Raw genomic sequence first — 18439 nt, 5'->3', positions numbered from 1 at the left:
GAGGCTCTGCCTTAAAGCTGTATGGTGTTTGGGTGGAGAGGGGATTATAATTTCTAAAATTAGACCATGCAGTCATACTAAACCATTAATGTTAACAGCCCCATGGAGACTCCATGTTCCATTTAAAGCCTATGTGGTATTACATAATAGGACCAAAGCCCTAACTAGTGAATGCAGCATCATAACGTTACCAGCCATGCGACTGATGAACAAGATGTCAGTTCATGGGGTAAAACCTGACATAACTCCTATTTTACTGTTCTAAACGTGTAGTTTATTAGTTAGTTTATTAAAGATTAGCTGACATAAGAATTTTGAGGATAGTTTTAGCTAAGACAGTTTTATGTTTATAATATTATCATTACTTTATTTATTCATTCAATATAAGGTCCTATGGTGGTTGTTCAGAAGGGGTGAAACACAATTAAGTGATTACATTTTTTTTTTTTTTTTTTAAGCTTTAACGTTTTCTGCGTCTGTTAATTTAAATACAAATGATATGTCCACTATTTTGCATAAATGCATACGTAAACATTCAATTGGTTGTACGGATCGCGTCCAAATCAGGAAACAGAAGTAAACGAGTATTTATTCAAACATCATGGAGAGAATTCATGTACAAATGAAAAGTGAACAGACGAGGTGAGAGTGAAGAAGAAGAAGAGGATCTTTGTCCACACCACTTACACAGTAGAAACACACACAAGCAGATGCATCACATGCTCAATCATTCGTTTCATTGATAGTTCATTTTAAATAGTTAAGTGCTATCTATCTCTGAATGCCGGGTTCTCAGCTCTAAAGGACCAATACAAGGGGAGCGTGGGCGGTTCCTTCATTATCACTTTGTATCAAAAGCTTCACCTGAGTAAATTCTGTCAATGTACAACAGAATAACAGAGGGACCGTGAGGGATTTTATCCTGACGGCTCAATGCATATCTTGTAAAATTACAACATAAATATTAAGTACACAATTTTCAAATAATTGTCTTGAAATATTAAGAATTATTCTAACATTTATACAGGCTTTTTTCCATTCTATTGCAAATTTATTTCCCAAAAGATTTCAACTTCACCCTCATATTAAGACTTTGTGTAGTATGACATTTGGCATAAAATTGTCATTATTCTTACGCTGACTGTTATTGAAAGTCTTTCCCTCAAAATGTTTTGAAATGTAATTTCAACCGTATGCTCCAAATATATTTGTTCTTATATTTTTCTCAAACCTTTTTTCCTCTTATTAGTTTGCTTTTTTCCTAAATACATACTTTCTTATGGAAGTAAAATATCAGTTTATTTGTTTTTCTTTTGGGCTCAGCACATGTAATTATACAACCTATGCTGACACTTGTATTGCTGTCTTCAAATGGGACTTGAGGACCGCTGATGAAATGGTTGTGGATGACATCACAATCCCTGAGGTACATTTTCCAGGTGAAGGCCTGACATTTCATGGCAGACGTTGCTTTCTTTGACAGCTGGAAGCTTTTCTTCAGCATCTCCTCTTGACCATATTTTGTACAGTGAATGAAAACAACCAAAGTGTAGCAGAAGTCCTTTGAGCATTCCTCGTGGCGTTAAAGAACAATGTCATTGAAATGATGAAGTAGAAAAACTGGACATAATTACAAATTACAACACGCTTTGTAGAAACTTGGGTGCATAAAAGTGCTTGTATAAAGGAAAAAATATTCTTTCCATATATTTACATATTCTTTTTTTGTGCAGTTTTAGCCAGGATGTAGATGATGGCAAGGATGCAGACTGACTGAGAGATAACATATCTCATTTAATGGGGGACGGACAAGGACGTCCTTCTCCCCCCACTGTAAACAAGGAATTAAATAGATGAGAGAAAAGGGACTGCACTCTGGCATTCATTGTCTTCAGCATTACATCAAACAGCCTCATTCGATTGGCTGTACAGAAGGAGCACTGGGCTCTCGTACTTTTTTGGGGCACAAAGTGCTGTGTTGTCTTCAGACACGTTATCGCAAAACTAACTCGCCTCAACAAAGACTCTAACCTCCTGAGAGCGTAACACTCTGACCAGAAACAAGCCTGGGACTCCTCCTGGGACCCCAACTGGGACCACTTCAAAGAAGTAGGATCCCACATGGACCTCATTCTCGTAACCCTAGTAGGATTCCAGCTGGGACCACTTCTGGGCCTGAAATAAATAAAAAATATGAAATTTGAGTCATCAAATTGCATACCAGTATGCCAAGTTAGGACCAGAACGTTGGAAATCTAAAATCACTTTTGGTCAACAAGTGAAATGAACTGGTGGAGTGCTTGATTGGGATAGTGGTGACCACTCGCAAGGGCTAGTCGCCGTTTACTGCGAACATGCTAGCTACGCGTGTCCATGGGTTCCCATGATCCCAAGCTCATGACTTTCCTAAGCAGTCTTAGCTAAGCTCTTCTGCCCAGATCAAATATTCCGCGGATGTTTCCCATGGTCAACATGCAGGAATTCCCCGTTTCCAGCTGACAGCCTGCTGATGTCAAGTCTTTAAACACGTGGCTGAATTAGTATCATTCAAACAGCATTACATTGGCTACACTGCCTACTGCAGTTTGAACAGACCGCCCTTAGTTAATGTCCTACAATGGGGACCTTAAGAACATGGGTATGACCCCCCCCCATGGACATGCTAGCTTTAGACAGCCACAATGCTCATCTGAGGACCTTCTCATTTGTAATCGGTTGAGCGGTCAAACGGTCTCTTTAGTTTCGAATGAGCGGAGCGGACATTTTTCACGGCTGTGACCTCTCTTTTGTGCCAGTTGCTACCTTCACACTCTACGATTTGGATCAAAGGTGGAAATTCCAGTATTTTCTAACAAAACTCTTGATATTTGTCAATCATGAAAACTGGTCATGTTGACATTTTACTCTGCAGATACAATGCAGAGATTTGGGGAACTTTGGAACAGAGTCAGAGGGGTCAAGGGCCCTGTTTGGCAAATACTTGGACATCCTTTTAAGAGAGAAGGTGGCTGCTTCTGAGCGGTGAGGGCCACGTGGGGAGCCATGGACGGAGCCCTTTCTAAGTGCCATAGTGGGCCGCGGCGGGTGTCAGCTCGGTGTGTCCGTGGTCCTGGGAGGAGAAGCAGTCGTCGGAGTGGATGAAGTGCAGGGCGGCCTGATTGTAGCTCAGCATCGCCTGCTGCTTCTCCTCTGGGCTGTAGTCCAGGGAGTGGGGGTGCACCTGCTGGACGTGCCTCTTGATGGTGCTGACCTTCAGCGTGGCCAGAGTGGCGCCACACACCATGCAGATGAGGCCATGTCGGCGGCAGTCGTAGTCCATCAGGTACTCCATCCGCCAGCGCACCTGGTAGTTCCTCCTCTGGTCCTTCCCGGGGTAATGGCCGTGACGAAAGGATGCGGCTGCAGCGCCGTCCTCCCGAACTTTGCCCTTCCCGCCGCTCACACCCTCCTCCTTCTTCACAGCTTTGCTGTGGCCTCTCACATCAGGGGAGGCGTCCACGCTGGTCCCCGCCGCCTTATTTAGGACCTCAGCTTTGCCTATGTTGAAACACAGTTAGAACAGGGGTGTCACACTCAGGTACTGCCCACTTTGATCTCAATCTTAGGCAACAGTCCAGCCGTATGTTTGACATCCCTGCGTTAGACTGAATGAAACCATTTTACTTAAATACAAACAAATATAGATGAGATTCTAGCACTTATTTAATATTTTTTGAAATATTTCAAAAAAATATGAAATGGAAATGTAATTCAAAATCTTTTAATGTGAAACATATGTGCAGAAAGTGGCACGTTGGCTTAATATCGGTCGAATGAGATAAACTATAACCATAAAAAAAGGAAAATATAGACAAAAGCCCTTTCATCTGCAGCTAACCTACATAAAGGAAATAGCAGGTTGTGGAAGCATCTCACCGTCTTGAATTTGCGAGCCTTCACTAGAACAATCTTTGGTCCAGGCAGCAGCCATGGCTTCCCTTTCTTGGCGGCTCAGGGTCGTCGTCTCGGGGTGACACTCCTGGATGTGGCGCCGGAAGCTGCTGACCTTGATCTCGTGCAGGACCTGGGAACACACCATGCAGAACGTGCCGCGGCCCTGAGGCCCGTGGGCCACCAGGTAGTCGAGGCGGAGCCGCCACGGGTCGCCCTCGTGCAGCCGCCTCCTCCTTGGCTGCCGGGGGGACTGCGGAGGTCGCACGCCTCCGTTTTCGGCGATGAAGTATGCGTCCTGAGTTAAAGTGCCGTCACCTTCTGGGTACACATCAGTGTTGGTCTGCATGGCCTGAGCAAAGAGGTCCAACCCGCCTTCTTTGGTTTCTGGCTCTGATTTGATTGAGTGTTCTGGCTGATCTGTTGTGGGGCAGAAAACCACACAAAAAAAAGATATATGAAAGACTGTCAGCACTTAACAGCTACAGGTCGATCAGCCACAATAAAACCTGATAACCATTATTGTGGATATTGTTAGATGCTGATGGAGTACACTGACTTGGACCGTGAGCCAAGACCGAATGTCCAGGCGGCCCGGTTACCCCGTCGCCATGACAACGCCAACTCAGATACCCAATGAGTTACAGACGTCAGACTGTTGGGACTAAACTAAACTTATTAGAGCGCTTCTCCTCCTGGGTTCCTACCGTGAGCCTGAGACCAGGCCTGCAGGATGCAGTGCTTCTCCACAGAGCTGTAGACCAAGGAGTTTGGGTGGGTGTCCAGCACGTGGCTCTTGATGTGGTCCAGGTGGAGCGAGGGAACCTCTCCTCCGCACACCATGCACAACAACCGGCCGGCCTCTGCCTCGTACTCCATCAGGAACTCCTGGCGGAACCAGGCGTGCAGCGAATCGTTCAGGTAGCGCTCCAGGGTCCGGGCCGACGGGCCAGCCAGGTCCTGCTCCTCCGCCTGGACATGGGTGGCTTCACCCTCCTCAGAGCAGGGGGGCAGACTGGGGGGTTGTTGTGGCTGCTCCTGGGGTGTCACCGGTTCCAGGGGTTCAGCTGTGTTTAGAAGATACAAAGCACATACACTCACCTATAGATTATTAAAACACCGGATCAATTTCTCATTAATGTAATTATCTAATCAACCAATCACATGGCAGTTGCTTCAATGCATTTAGGGGTGTGGTCCTGGTCAAGACCTGGTCTCCTGAACTCCAAACTGAATGTCAGAATGGGAAAGAAAGGTGATTTCACCAATTTTGAGCGTGGCATGGTTGTTGGTGCCTGACGGACCGGTCTGAGTATTTCACAGTCTGCTCAGTTACTGGGATTTTCACGCACAACCATTTCTAGGGTTTCCAAAGAATGGTGTGAAAAGGGAAAAACATCCAGTATGCGGCAGTCTTGTGGACGAAAATGACTTGTTGATGCTAGAGGTCAGAGGAGAAGGGGCCGACAGATTGAAGCTGACAGAAGAGCAACTTTGACTGAAATAACCACTCGTTACAACCGAGCCAAAGCATTTGTGAAGCCACAACACGCAAAACCTTGAGGCGGATGGGCTACAACAGCAGAAGACCCCACCGGGTACCACTCATCTCCACTACACATAGGAAAAAGAGGCTACAATTTGCAAGAGCTCACCCAAATTGGACAGTTGAAGACTGGAAAAATGTTTCCTGGTCTGATGAGTCTCTATTTCTGTTGAGACATTCAGATGGTAGAGTCAGAGTTTGGCGTAGAGTCAGAATGAGAACATGGATCCATCATGCCTTGTTACCACTGTGCAGGGTGGTGGTGGTGGTGTAATGATGTGGGGGATGTTTTCTTGGCACACTTTAGGCCCCTTAGTGCCAATTAGGCATCGTTTAAATGCCACGGCCTACCTGAGCATTGTTTCTGACCATGTCCATCCCTTTATGGCCACCATGTACCCATCCTCTGATGGCTGCTTCCAGCAGACTAATGCACCATGTCACAAAGCTCCAATCATTTCAAATTGGTTTCTTGAACATGACAATAAGTTCACTGTACTAAAATGGCCCCCACAGTCACCAGATCTCCACCCAATAGAGCATCTTTGGGATGTGGTGGAACGGGAGCTTCGTGCCCTGGATGTGCATCCCACAAACCTCCATCAACTGCAAGATGCTATCCTATCAATGTGGGCCCCCCTATGGGCCGAGGGAGGGCGGGGGGGGCGGGGGGGGAGGGCAAAGGGACATTCATTCTATGGGGCTGTTTCTTTTAATTATTATTTTCATTAAATATGCTGGGCTTTTAGTTGAAGTTGTAATGTGTTTTTGCTGTACTTCCTTTGCATAGTGAAGTAGGGAAATAATCTACCATTTAATGATTTTTTTCTCTGTTGTCTTAAGTATGTAACCATATGCCACCTGAGCAAAGACGTATCCAGGCCATTCATCCCCTCTCCAACCCCAACATCTCACCACTGAATCATGACATCATCCTGTCCTCCTCACACACCCTAATGCCAAGACGTAAACTCATACTGCCACCAAGTGTGAGCTTTAGAGAACTCATGCCAAGAGTCCTACCCACCGGCTGAATGCTGGTCCGAGTCCGGCTGCTCCTCTTTCTCCTGAGGCGACGGCGCCGCCACAGAGCCGTAAGACCTCTGAACTCCCCCCAGGCTCAAGTGGCTCTCCCATCCCGAGCGGATGACCTCCTTGTCAGCGGTGCTCCACAGCAGGGAGTCGGGGTGCTTCTGCCGGATGTGCCTCTTGATGGTGCTGAGCTTCAGAGTGGCCAGCGAGCTGCCACACACCATGCAGATCATCCCGTGCCGCTGGGGGTCAAAGTCCATCAGGTACTCGCAGCGCCAGTACTCGTGGTAGTAGCGTCGGTGGTCCCGTCCAGGGATGCGACTTAGGCCCGGACGAGAGGCTCTCTGGACCCTGGGTTTACGTCCAGAGGGGCCGGGGGCCGGGGAGAGGAGGAAAGGTTGGTCCGGTCCCTCTGTGATGTTCCAGTAGCTGGTGCCTGGAGATGTGACAGGTGTGACCATGCCGGCCTCTGATTCCCCCTCACCGTGGCCATTGGCCAGACCGTCCTCGTCTGAAACAAGGGACAAACAAGAACAATCCTTTTTACTGCACTGTAAAAATGGCCTCTCGGTAGATACTGTGATGTATACAGAACTTTCGGACTATAATATTGTGTTGTCCAAGCTTTTATTGTATGGGTTGTGGTCAGGCTGTTCTCCCTTGAATTAAATTATAATCATAAGAATCAGAAAAGGTGACTCGTTTTGTTGGCTAACATTTGATTTTTAGCGTAATCACGTCGTTATCACACTGTATATACTTATCAAGCAGTTTCCGTCGCCATCACGTTGTCATTTATTCCAATAGTCATTATTGTCGTTTATTCGTTGGCGTGAGTCTGCCTGCGCCGCCGCTGTCCACTAGGGGGCAGCGGCGTGTCTCTTAGGTCCGCCTGCCTGCGTGCTGTTGAGCCTTTGTTTATAGGAGCCACAGAGGCGGAGGGGCCATGCTGCTCCACGGCATTGTCCCCGACACGGATTAACTGGAAATCTGACAATGGCCGTGGCTCTGACAGCCACGCAGTCCCACTTTGCGGTGAGAAACACCATGAATAATAACAATAACTCTTTATTTCTTCTTCTTTTCTTTACCTCCCAAGTCACTCTCCTCTTTCGTCGCTTCCTCCTCTCCGCTTATTATTAATGAGAGCAGCTCAGCCTGCTCGGCACACCGGAGGTCCACGGGCTCGCTTCCCCCCGGGTCCTTCTCTTCCATCACTGGCCCGGCCCCGCTGTCTTACTCGTGGATAGTGGTCCTTCTTCCTTCACCGTATCGCAGCGCCGAAGCGGGACATGTCACACTAAACGACACCACATTACACCAGTGACATGTTCGCACCGCTCGACACGCATCTGGCAGACGCTCTAGCGCGAGCCCATCACCGAGGAGCCCGTGTTCTGCGATGCCCCCCCACCCCCCAGCCCACCCCGCTGCGCACGGGAGCCAAGTTAACTTTCATATAATTACACTATCGTGTATTCCGCCGGCGATTAAAGCTCGTTCCTCCGTCCAGCGCCGCGGCGCAGGCCTCCAGTAATGTATTTTAAGGCTCTTGCTTGTCTTCAGGGTGGGGAGCCGACTAGGGGCCCCTGGGGCTCCTTAAGGGGCTCCTGGGTAAATTTAAAGAGACAGTAGCAGTGTCGTCAATGCACACCCACCCCGGGGGGGAGCAAACAGAGCAGCGGGCGCTAATGCTGATAAGCCGCTAATACTAACGCTGCTGTTCTCTCAAAATAATGCCAGGACAGAGGCGGGCTGGTTCGGCAAAGCATCGGTTAAAAAAAAACGAGGCGGGTCCATTAGAAATTAGGGCCCCACGAGCTCGACCTCATAATATGTTGTGCTGGGGATCCAGGGGGGTTCGGGGGTACTTTAATCCAAACACAGATCCCGTGTGGTCATTTTTGACATACAAACCTGCTCTATTAAGCACAAGGAACAGTTATTTTCATTACTGTTTGGCCTATGGGATTTTGGCTTTAATAAACACTCGTTGGTCAAGTGCCCAATTGACATATTCAAAACCCTTGCTTTGTCTAAACAATAGACCCCCCCCCCCCCAATCAGTTTGCCACCACTCTAGAACCTTTAAATGTGCCAATGCAAGAAGCTATAAAAGTCAACATTCCTGGCATTTTTGCTTACATAAGTACTTTTTGTAAAATGAACCATCTGATCATACATTGCGTTATGAAGCATTATTGGTTGTCTTGTGATTGTATTTAAATACTATTACTTTGCTTGTGTGTTAATCTCTATCGAAGACTGGCCCTTCAAGAGAGGGTTTATGGCGATCATCTTGTTCAGAATCTACTGTGTGTAGAGATTTTTCATTATACATCTTAGTTGATGCTATTTACTATTAAAACTAAATTAGACAACGGGGCCCCTTTCGCCAGCAATACATAAATGAAGAGAATGGCTACCTTTTATTTATCAGCCCACTAAATGTTACTTCTTGTATTTCAAGTCAAGACCTACAAGTAAAATGACTATTTTTCTCATCAAACCTGCCTATTAATGCTTGTTTGGCTCGTTTATTTAAAACCACCAATCGCGCCGTCTATCCATGGTGGTTCTGCACATGAATTGAGGTAATTTGTAGAAAAAGCCAATAAATCAATGGGCCTTTGTCCAGCAGCACCAAATTGTAACAGACTTTTGTAATATCTGTGCATTGCCGCCGAATTAGTTATTTGGTTATCCACCCCAAATCTTGACCTGACGAATGAGGCTAATTATCAGCCAGCTAGCTCGAAACCAAACGTATCGGAAGGATTTCTCATAAACACCACTGAATGGATTTGAACCGGGGAGGCGTTGTGCTCTACTGTCTCTGCGTGTCCGCGCCACGGAGTGAACGCGCGCGCGCGCGCACACACACACACACACACACACACAAGCGCACGCAGAGCGGGCGTCCAGGTCCCACATCCTGGTACTTTACAGCGTTGTCAAGGCAAGCCTCGGAGAGCACGGCTGGCTGACGGAAAGTAGCTGCAGTGTCCTGGCAACGTATCTGTCCAAAACACGTTCACTAAAACTGTCCCGGAAAGTTAGGTGTAACTAAAGGTATCGGGTATGCATGTTTTTCTTCCACGCGTTTCCGAGCGTCGTGCTTTTACCACAGCGATGTGCGGGGTTTCTCGTCTCTTTTCGGGCAGGCAGCAGACTCCGGCGCCCGTCCGTGTGGACAACAGGGGGAGGTCTTGTCCATTGTGGCGCTTAGAGAGAGACACAGCGGTTCATGAACGATTTGCGCCGTAAATGTCGCAAATTTTCCCCACAGCGTTTCGGTGTATAGTGCAAAACGGGCTTTAGCTAGGTCGGTTCGCGGCGTTTTCGATCAAATGGTCGCAGAATAAAGAATAAAAATGGCTCTCGACAGATATAATTTGTGATAGAAAGGGACAGGTTTAAAGGGACAGTGTCACTGCTTCCTTCCTGGTTCATGTAGCTTAAAGTATGGCTACACATTTCTAACGCGACGTGTTTGTATCCCCAATGACGCCGTTGGCCGAGATATTTAATATTCATATGCCCCAATGCTACAATCTAGCAGTTAGCTAACTTAGCTATAAGCTTTACTCTGTCTCACGTGTAAATCGTGTTGTGGGCGAGGAGCTGGTGTCTTAGTGTTAGCCTCCATGTGCATTGTCTCTTGATTAGCATCTAACAACCATCAATCCATTTGAACAAGGGGCCCTGGAAATGGTAACACCTGCCTGTGCTCAAATGTGATATTTTACGAAAATAGTTAAAATATTAGGGGTAAAGTTATGTTAAGTGTTTTCACAAATGACATAACACAATATTAACATATTGCATTTGAAATGTTTCACCACAATGGGTTCTAAATTGAATTGATCACATCTTTATTTTTATATGAATATGATACAAAATCATTTTTTACATTTCATGTGTGACATGATGTGTGATGGTGTGAAGTCATTGCAACGCTGTGTGTATTTTAGGATTTCATCACACAACATATACACATGGTGTTAATTTAACCACAGAAAAAAAAATCCTCAGCGTCACAATATTGAAATGGAGTTTATGGTTAAGCTGTATTGATTTGAATGAACCGATGGACCTGATACATTTTCCACTGGGTGTATTACATCTTATCAGTACGTCCCTCATTTTTAAAGACACATGAAATAAAATAGTTTGCGCTACAACCTGTTTAATCGATTCTTGCTTTAGCTCGCTTCACTTCATATCAAATTTATCACAAAATGAACATGCAATTTACACTTTATTTTTGTTCTTCAGGACACCTGCATACCAAAGTGATGCCTGCAAGAGTTGGCAGCTGCTCAGCAAAGCCAACCATCATGTAGGAGGAGACCATGTAAGTTGATGCCATCAAGGATCGTAGACCAACGGGATGATTTGAATCCGTGCGACGAGGGAAGAGCCCGCCACCACTGTTGGATGAGAACTGATGGGCCTTTCAAGCTGGCGATGCCAACTGCAAAAGATAAAAGTGGTTCAACATCCCACCGCTACCGGCCGGCCTCAGAGTATGATGATGCCACCCTCACCCAAAAGAGACAATACTGGAGAACTAAGAAACGGGAGCAGAGGGCCCGACTGACAGAGCGTAGAAGAAAGGGAACGCAAGGCGGAAAGCTCCTACATCTGCATGACCCTGCAGTGGCAAATTCCACTTTAACCCTCCCTTTTGCTGCTTTTGCTTCTCCTTTGCAGAGTAATGACGACTCATGCAAAAAAGTCACGGCCTCTTCTGCATCACCAAGTGTAAATGTAGCCACAGCCAGCTCAGTTGAAGCCACTGAAAACCATGAAGAGAAGTGGCTCCATTCAATGAAACTGGACATTGTCTCGCCTCAGTTGCCAACATCATGTTCCATTTCATCCAAAGCTTCAAGGGGCAACGCGGTAACAGCCAGGGGTGCGCTGAGCAGAGCCGTTACCTCACATACACCCAGTGCAACCCAGCTGAACACCCGTTCCCCAGTGCCTCCATTCAGAGTGACCAGAACTACCAATGGCAGCTCCACTGAAACAACGCCTCAGTCATGTGTGTCCCTGCAGAGTGCATCGGTCCCTAAAACACAACATCAGCCACAAGTTGCATTACGCACCCAGCCCAATCTCCCACCAACCAATGTCACCACAGGCGTGGTTCTTATGTCTTCACCATGTGTCCCAGACTCTATTAAAACAATGGGTAGAAAAACCAACACAACACCTCAAAGTGGAACAAAGAGTGCCTTGGTCACTTTGCAGGGGGCTAAAGGTGTTAGCAAGTCCTATTCTTCCTCAGGGCTCGAGGAGGAGGAGCAAGCAGCCAGACGCAGAGAGAATTGGCGGATCAAAAAGCGAGAGCAAAGGGCAAAGCTGGCAGCTCAGCTAGTTAAAGCCAGAGAAAGGGCACAGAGTGTGGACTTCACGTTTAGGAGGCAAACGGCACAAAAAACAGGACTTGTTGGAGGCAAGATTCTTTCGCATCTTCCATCTCAGTCAATTTTGAGCGAAGCAGGCAAGAGGCAGATTCCGACTCAGGTCAAAACTTCATTTATATTTTCATCTGCCAAAAGGGAAAATGATGAACTGCAAAGTGGGGCAGAGGGTTTAGCCACAGCCCACCGGAACAAGGTAACAAATGCACATGGCAATAGGACAACACAGGCAGCCATCACATGTGATGCTACTTTGCTTAGAAAGCCTGGGGAGTCTATGAGAAGGTTTCCTAGTTATTTACATCTTTCTAATGTTGCCAGAGGGATGACACGATGTAAAACACCTAGACAGAGGTTCATGGATGCCCAGAAGAATTTAATGAATCAAAGAAACATACGATGTAAATCCCCATTAAATGCCTCAGTCTTTGGTAGCAGAAATCTCCCTCAAATTGACCCCAACGATACGCCTGAGCAGATAATCGCTAAACGCCGAGAGTACTGGCGGATTAAAAAGCGTGAACAGCGAGCGAGGCTGTCAATGGATGTGAAGTCTCGGTTGAAGGAGAGAGACTCTCTGATGCGAAGAGTGAAACGTTACCAGTCAATCCTGGAGGAGATGAGGAGGGCCAGAGCGTTGGCCCAAGCAGCGGGAAGCGGCCTTACCCACGCCTCGGAGACCATTGGAGGGTTCATCAAGGAGGATGGAACGGTGACTATTAACATTCCCCAGGGTCCTTCAGAGCACAACTCAGAGTGTCATGTTCCTTACAACACCCCCAACACAAAACCTCAGCACCAACCGAATACAAACCGAAGAGTTATAACACCCATTCGTGTGACTAAGCCCCCTCCTCCCCTCCGCCCAGCTCAGGTGAAAGTCTCTTTTCCGCTCGATGGACAGTCGCTCAACAGGTCACCGAGACTACCACCAATCAGACAAAGCACAGCCTCTGCTAAACCCCACAGGTTAGCGATCCAAACGGTCGGTCAGCTCACACTCACTCATCCTCAACCCCCCCAAAATGTGGTTTCTAGAGGATCGACAGCAGGGTCAAACCTGGGGGCCTGTGTCATGAAGATGGCCATCTCCAGTAATGCACCATCGCTGTCCGGACTCTCTCTGGACCCCGAGTTGACGGAAGAGGAGAGGATGGCAAAGAAAAGGGAATACTGGAGGATAAAGAAGCGAGAGCAGCGCGCAGCTCGAGCCGCTCGCATGAAGCAGGGCGTCTTCCAGGCCAGGGCCAGTGTGACCTTACAGAGGAGGAGGGCCCAGAGGCAAGTAGCAATAACAACCACAGGCAGGAGTCTCCCGAACCAAACCAGAAATGTACAATCCATACCCAACAACAGTGTCCCAGTTATGCCTCATGCAAATGAGATAAAACAAGAGAATGGGTCCATGCCAGAAGTTGACCTTAATTCTCAACTGGAACAAGCCATCTGTCCAGATATCAAAGCCCCGAGCTCCCCACCACCGTCACCACCCCCTCCAGCGGCACATTCAGAGCCTGACCCGACTGTGAATGCAGACAGCCAAGCTACCACTCTGCTAGCCGTAGCTTCTATGAAGAAACTCCTGGAAGAATCACTTAGTACAGTGACAGAGTGTAGCGGTGAGCATTCTACCATTAAAATGGAGTCAACGGAGGCCTCAGAGCAAGAGATGGAGCCAAATTTACCCCAGAATGAGTTTGCTCCTATCGCTCCTGACTTGACATTGGAGATAAAAGGCTGGCCTTCGAATTCCAATGCCGTAGTTGAAGAATGTTCACCAAGCCCTCATCTCAAGGACTCTGCCCAAAGTAGCGAGACGACAATACCACCTCTTCCCACCTCCAGCGGGGTAGTCCTGCCTCCCACATGCGAGCACTCATCCCAAACGCATTCAAACTTCATAGTAAAACCCTCCGTGGAAGCCTCTCCGCCCCGCAGAACCCAGAGGCAACGCACCAAAAAAGCAGGCCGCCAAAGCAGCCTTTCCGCAGAGCCGCCAAAGCTACATCACCTACCACAGCCGCAGCAACAACACGGTGAAAAACAGTGCCAGGCACAGGAAGAATGCCAAAACAGCAACCCCCGCCCAGAACAAGGATCTCTCAGTGTGACGACCGAGCGCAGCGGTCTGTTCGGCCTGCAGAGGAAGAGGGAGTACTGGAAACTGATGAAGAGGCAGCAACGGGCCAGGTTAAGAGCCCGGCAGAGAGACAGTCGGGGAGAGTGCGGCACTCGTCTGTCCCAGAAAAACATTCAGGTGATGTGACCCATAGAAATAATGATCATGTTGTATACTATATACCAAATAGCCAATATTCAACTGAGGGGAGCCAAGAGAGGTACACGTTTAGAAGAAGCTACAATCAACCCCTTTACAGAGTTCAATTAAAGCGGGGGATTTCAGTACTTGGACAATCCTACTTTTTGGACATTTTCAGTACATTTGAACAGTACAGAGATAATACTAATAACCATGATGACTTTAGGTGCATCCCAATAAGACATTTTCCTACTCTTTCATCCCTACTAGACCTACTGATTTTCACAGCTTCCCAGTTTCCACAGAATTATGCTCTGTATCCAAAACAGTTGGAGCCCTTTTAAAACTCAATAACTTTTTCTTTGCATTTTTAACTGTGATAAACTATTGATTTATAGGAATTATATTATATTTATATTTTATAATTATATTAATTATAGGAAAACATCAATTTTGGAACACTTGTTGTGCACAAGAACATCAAGTTTAGCCATGATCACTGGAAGGTCTCTACTGAATTTCACAACATCCTGTATTGATACTGCTGCCTGGCTTATTGCTTGATGTTCTACACAAAGAGTGCTCTCTCTAAAGCACCAGTCATTACACCACAATCTCTATCTGGAGTCTCTCACATATAGATGATACAGCAATAATAGAGGAGTGGGACTGATAAGGGCCTAGTTTAGCTAAGGACAAACACGTATATGCATGTTTCAGAAAGATTATTTTCTGGTGGTGTATTAATTGTGCTTTCCTGTTAATTCTGTTGTTTTTTAGGCTTCAGGTCTCGTTCTTATGAACACTGCGAAGGGCGTGACTCCCCGGGGAAAATCAGCCGTCTCTCCCGAGCCACCCGTTGCTTCTCCGACTGCAGTAGCCAGTATCCCCCCTGTCCTGCTCGTTAGCCCCACAACATGCAGCGCTAAACAGTCACCTGACGCATTCCGGGTCAAATTGCCTGTCAACAGTGTCCCCTGTTCGCCCAGAAGTGTGCAGCACCATGTGAACATTGAACTATCACAGAGCGAGTCCTACTGTCAAGGACCTCACGAGAATCCACAACATGCCATGCCAGGTTTCAGAAGGTGGATGTCCAGAAGCACAGACCTGGACCTGGCCCCTTCGCTCCCTACTCTGAAACCTCCAGACAATCCGCTGTCCAGCATCAACCTTCAACCCATTGAACCTCCTCTAAGTCCAAACTCCACCCTCAGTCCAATAAAAATCCCTTATTCTCAGCTTCAGAGCCCCACACACATGATGCATACTCCCACCAATCTGGCACCCATCACCTCCATAGCTCCACCAAAGCCTATCCCAGGGGAGTGTGAGGAGGACTTTCTGAGGAGGAAGAGGGAGTACTGGAGGATAAAAAAGAAGGAGCAGAGAGCCAGGAAGGCCATTCGGGACAAGGGAGTCTCCCCAAGGAGAGCCTCTAACAACTTCAGGCCCATCCTGCCTGCCCAGAAGCCACAAACACAGGTATATTTAAAAACTCTGCCTAATTATTATAGTCCTATTCAATAATAAAGAACAAACATTAGTCAGAAGAAACCAACACTCGGGTCACATTCACACCGAAGGGGAATATGATTGTTTGGAAGATCAGTTTTTTTTTTTTATTTTCTCTGTCACCGCAGGATTCTGGTCAGTGGCTGAGCTCCTCTGAGGAGTCAGAACATCTAATGAGGTGAGACATTTGTATAAAATAAAAACCGGTTTTGCTGCGGGCTTGATGTGGGATAATAAAGACTCTAAAGACAAATCTCTTTTTCAGTAATTCGGAGGACACCGACTTGGGATCGTTTTCATTCTCAGGTTACACAGCACCAGGTGAAGTATCAAATATGTCACTTTGAGCCGCCTAAACGGTTCTAAACGCACTCATTGCCACTACATTTTTTTTTTCTTCTAACTGTTTCTTTAGATAATGCAGAGCTTCTGTTCACCGACTATGAGGATAATAACGGAGAGGAAGGTTCCGTCTCAGACGCCGTGTGGCGGAATCGCTACCTCATGGACTACGATCCGCTCAACCAGCTGCTGGTGTGCATGGTGTGTGGAGAACTGCAGTACTCCCACAGCCTGGAGGGGGTGAGGGCCCACATTGACGAGGCCCACCCGGACACCCTGGCCATGGAGCCCAGGGAGCAACGGAAAATACTGGAGGCCTGGGACGAGCAGGTGTCCCAGAGGGAGCGCTTTTTCACCAGCCAGCTCCAGCAGCATAGCGGCACCCTGGAAGGTACAGTATGAGTGCAGACACAACAAAGGTGCTGACTAGAACTACTGTAAACTCTGTCAAAGGGGTATGCCCAGAATCCCCCATGCCAGGTTGTATACAGAACCTTTTCAAGGTAAAATGAATTCACCCAGAACCCTCGGAGTTCTGTCCAGAACTTTTGTACTTTTATGAAGAACCCGCCTACAGGGTTTCTACTGAGAACCCTTTTATTACTTGTGTTATTACTTTCAATCGAAACCCTGCTACCCACTGGGTGTTAAATCAAGAACTGCTACCAAAAGTGGTTTGGGGGACACTGCACCTTTGGCGCGTTGACACTATGATGGCCGTATTAGGCTGAGGAAGCTGCGCCTCCTGATGCCTGGAGCATGTCGATCCACAATGAAAATCATCATAATCCTCATCATAATTGTTTTGCCAAACATGTATTTATGATACAGGAAGGTTGGTTAAATTCTAAATTAAATGCCAAAGAGTTGAATATAGGATTAGGTATATATATAGGATTATCTGCTTCCGGAATATACTGATATGAAACCATGGTCATGAAAATAAATAAGCAGTTCTAGTTTTCATCAGAGAGAGGGAAGTTGGTCCCGGAGCCAGCCGCTGTAGTTCTGGTGAAGGAGCCGGATTGTAATTGAGCCAGAAAACAACATCAACAACCGGAAGAGAAGCACAAACTACTTGGGCATTTTTTTACACCTAGAAATCTAGTGACCCAAGTCACTTCTCTTCTCTTCTATGTGATTAGGACAAAGTGTAGCAGCTTCAAGACATCCAAATACAGGACAGCAAGTTGTATAGTGTGAACTCAGCACGTTAAATTCTAGTATGCCAAACCTTTTGAACTTGTTTTGCAGAAGCACACAGGAACTGAAGACCAGAGGAGAGGACTGCAGGAGTCAATACCCACACTTTGTCTTATTTATTAAAATGATATCAATGGGTTTACCTTCACAAAGTCACCTTTGAAAGAAAATGCTGTATTGGAGAGATTCCTTCCAACGGGCAGCTTTACCTCATTTCCCTACCCGAGTTGTAATGTGGGTCCATGACAGTCAGTGCGGACAGTTTTTACATCAAAGTGTTGATGGCTAAAATTTGTTTAATATTTAAAATATTTATAGAATAGTACAACATTCTGGTGAATACAGTCTTTGTACTAAGCCAGGCTAAAATCATGTTGGACCTATAAATACAGAAAAACCTATGTTGAAATTCAGGTCCAAGGCTGTTCTAGATCCCCGCTAGTTATTGGGTTGTTGCATGGCTGTTGAGAGTTATTGTTTGTGATTCTCCATGATGTTCTTCAAACCCCGAAGCTTACATATGATCCTCAATGGCAACTTTTTGTATTAAGACAACTTTTTTACAACTTTGTCAAATGTGTACAAACCTCCTGCGGGTTCATATCAGCTTCACCATGTGACATAAAACATCTAACCAACGTCTTCACTGTAAATACACAAAATACTTAAGACGTCTAAGAATATTTGGAGCAATGGTATTCATTATTTATTGACTCTCCTTGTATATTGATGGGCCATTATTAATGTCTGTAAAAAGCTCCATGTTAGAGAATTTTCTCATCTGTGAGTATTGAGTCCAAGGGTTTCCTGCATGAGTAGTAAAAGAATAAACTACAATGTATCATTTATGATATACATTATTGTGTTTTGTACCATTTCATTCAGAGAAAACTGCTGATCTGTTTTGTTTGAGCACAAAGCTGTTGGGAGGACTGCCTTCACAGCTGCAACGCAGTGTCAATAGCTGGAAGCGACCAAGCTATTTTACCTTCTGAGAATGTAATTCTGACTTGTTTACCAGTTCAAATGGAATGTTTCAATGCCTTTTTCAGTAATAAACCTTTTCTACCTTTGAGCTTAATTTTTTTTGGGGGATCTTTTTCCCCCACATTGATTATCTAATTCTACCTCACATCAAATATTACACTATGTCCTATATCATGATTCAAGTTCTTCAGT

General features: G+C 46.3%; 2 protein-coding genes across 4 annotated transcripts; one reads left to right on the top strand and one right to left on the bottom strand.

Moving 5' to 3' along the window:
• Positions 1 to 571: 571 nt before the first annotated feature.
• zfta (zinc finger translocation associated) lies at positions 572 to 8546 on the bottom strand. The gene is made up of 5 exons (XM_037478767.2): positions 7600 to 8546; positions 6504 to 7019; positions 4638 to 4997; positions 3916 to 4350; positions 572 to 3537 (listed from the first exon to the last, which is right to left on the bottom strand). Exons 1-5 carry the CDS (start codon positions 7721 to 7723, stop codon positions 3059 to 3061), a joined length of 1914 nt encoding a protein of 637 aa, XP_037334664.2. The 5' UTR covers positions 7724 to 8546; the 3' UTR covers positions 572 to 3058.
• Positions 7406 to 18333, top strand: si:dkey-28a3.2 (uncharacterized). Of its 3 annotated transcripts, none has more exons than XM_037478765.2 (7): positions 7406 to 7543; positions 10787 to 14197; positions 14981 to 15685; positions 15844 to 15893; positions 15981 to 16036; positions 16131 to 16448; positions 17312 to 18333. In XM_037478765.2, exons 2-7 carry the CDS (start codon positions 10874 to 10876, stop codon positions 17326 to 17328), a joined length of 4470 nt encoding a protein of 1489 aa, XP_037334662.2. In that variant the 5' UTR covers positions 7406 to 7543; positions 10787 to 10873; the 3' UTR covers positions 17329 to 18333. The 3 variants fall into 3 exon arrangements, with proteins under 3 accessions (XP_037334662.2, XP_037334660.2, XP_037334661.2); XM_037478763.2 differs by lacking the exon at positions 7406 to 7543 and adding an exon at positions 9438 to 9580; XM_037478764.2 differs by lacking the exon at positions 7406 to 7543 and adding an exon at positions 9438 to 9587.
• The last annotated feature ends 106 nt before the right edge of the window (positions 18334 to 18439 follow it).

This window comes from Pungitius pungitius, chromosome 1, assembly GCF_949316345.1.
Source record: "Pungitius pungitius chromosome 1, fPunPun2.1, whole genome shotgun sequence".
Classification (NCBI taxonomy): domain Eukaryota; kingdom Metazoa; phylum Chordata; class Actinopteri; order Perciformes; family Gasterosteidae; genus Pungitius; species Pungitius pungitius.
This window is presented reverse-complemented; position numbering and strand designations above follow the sequence as displayed.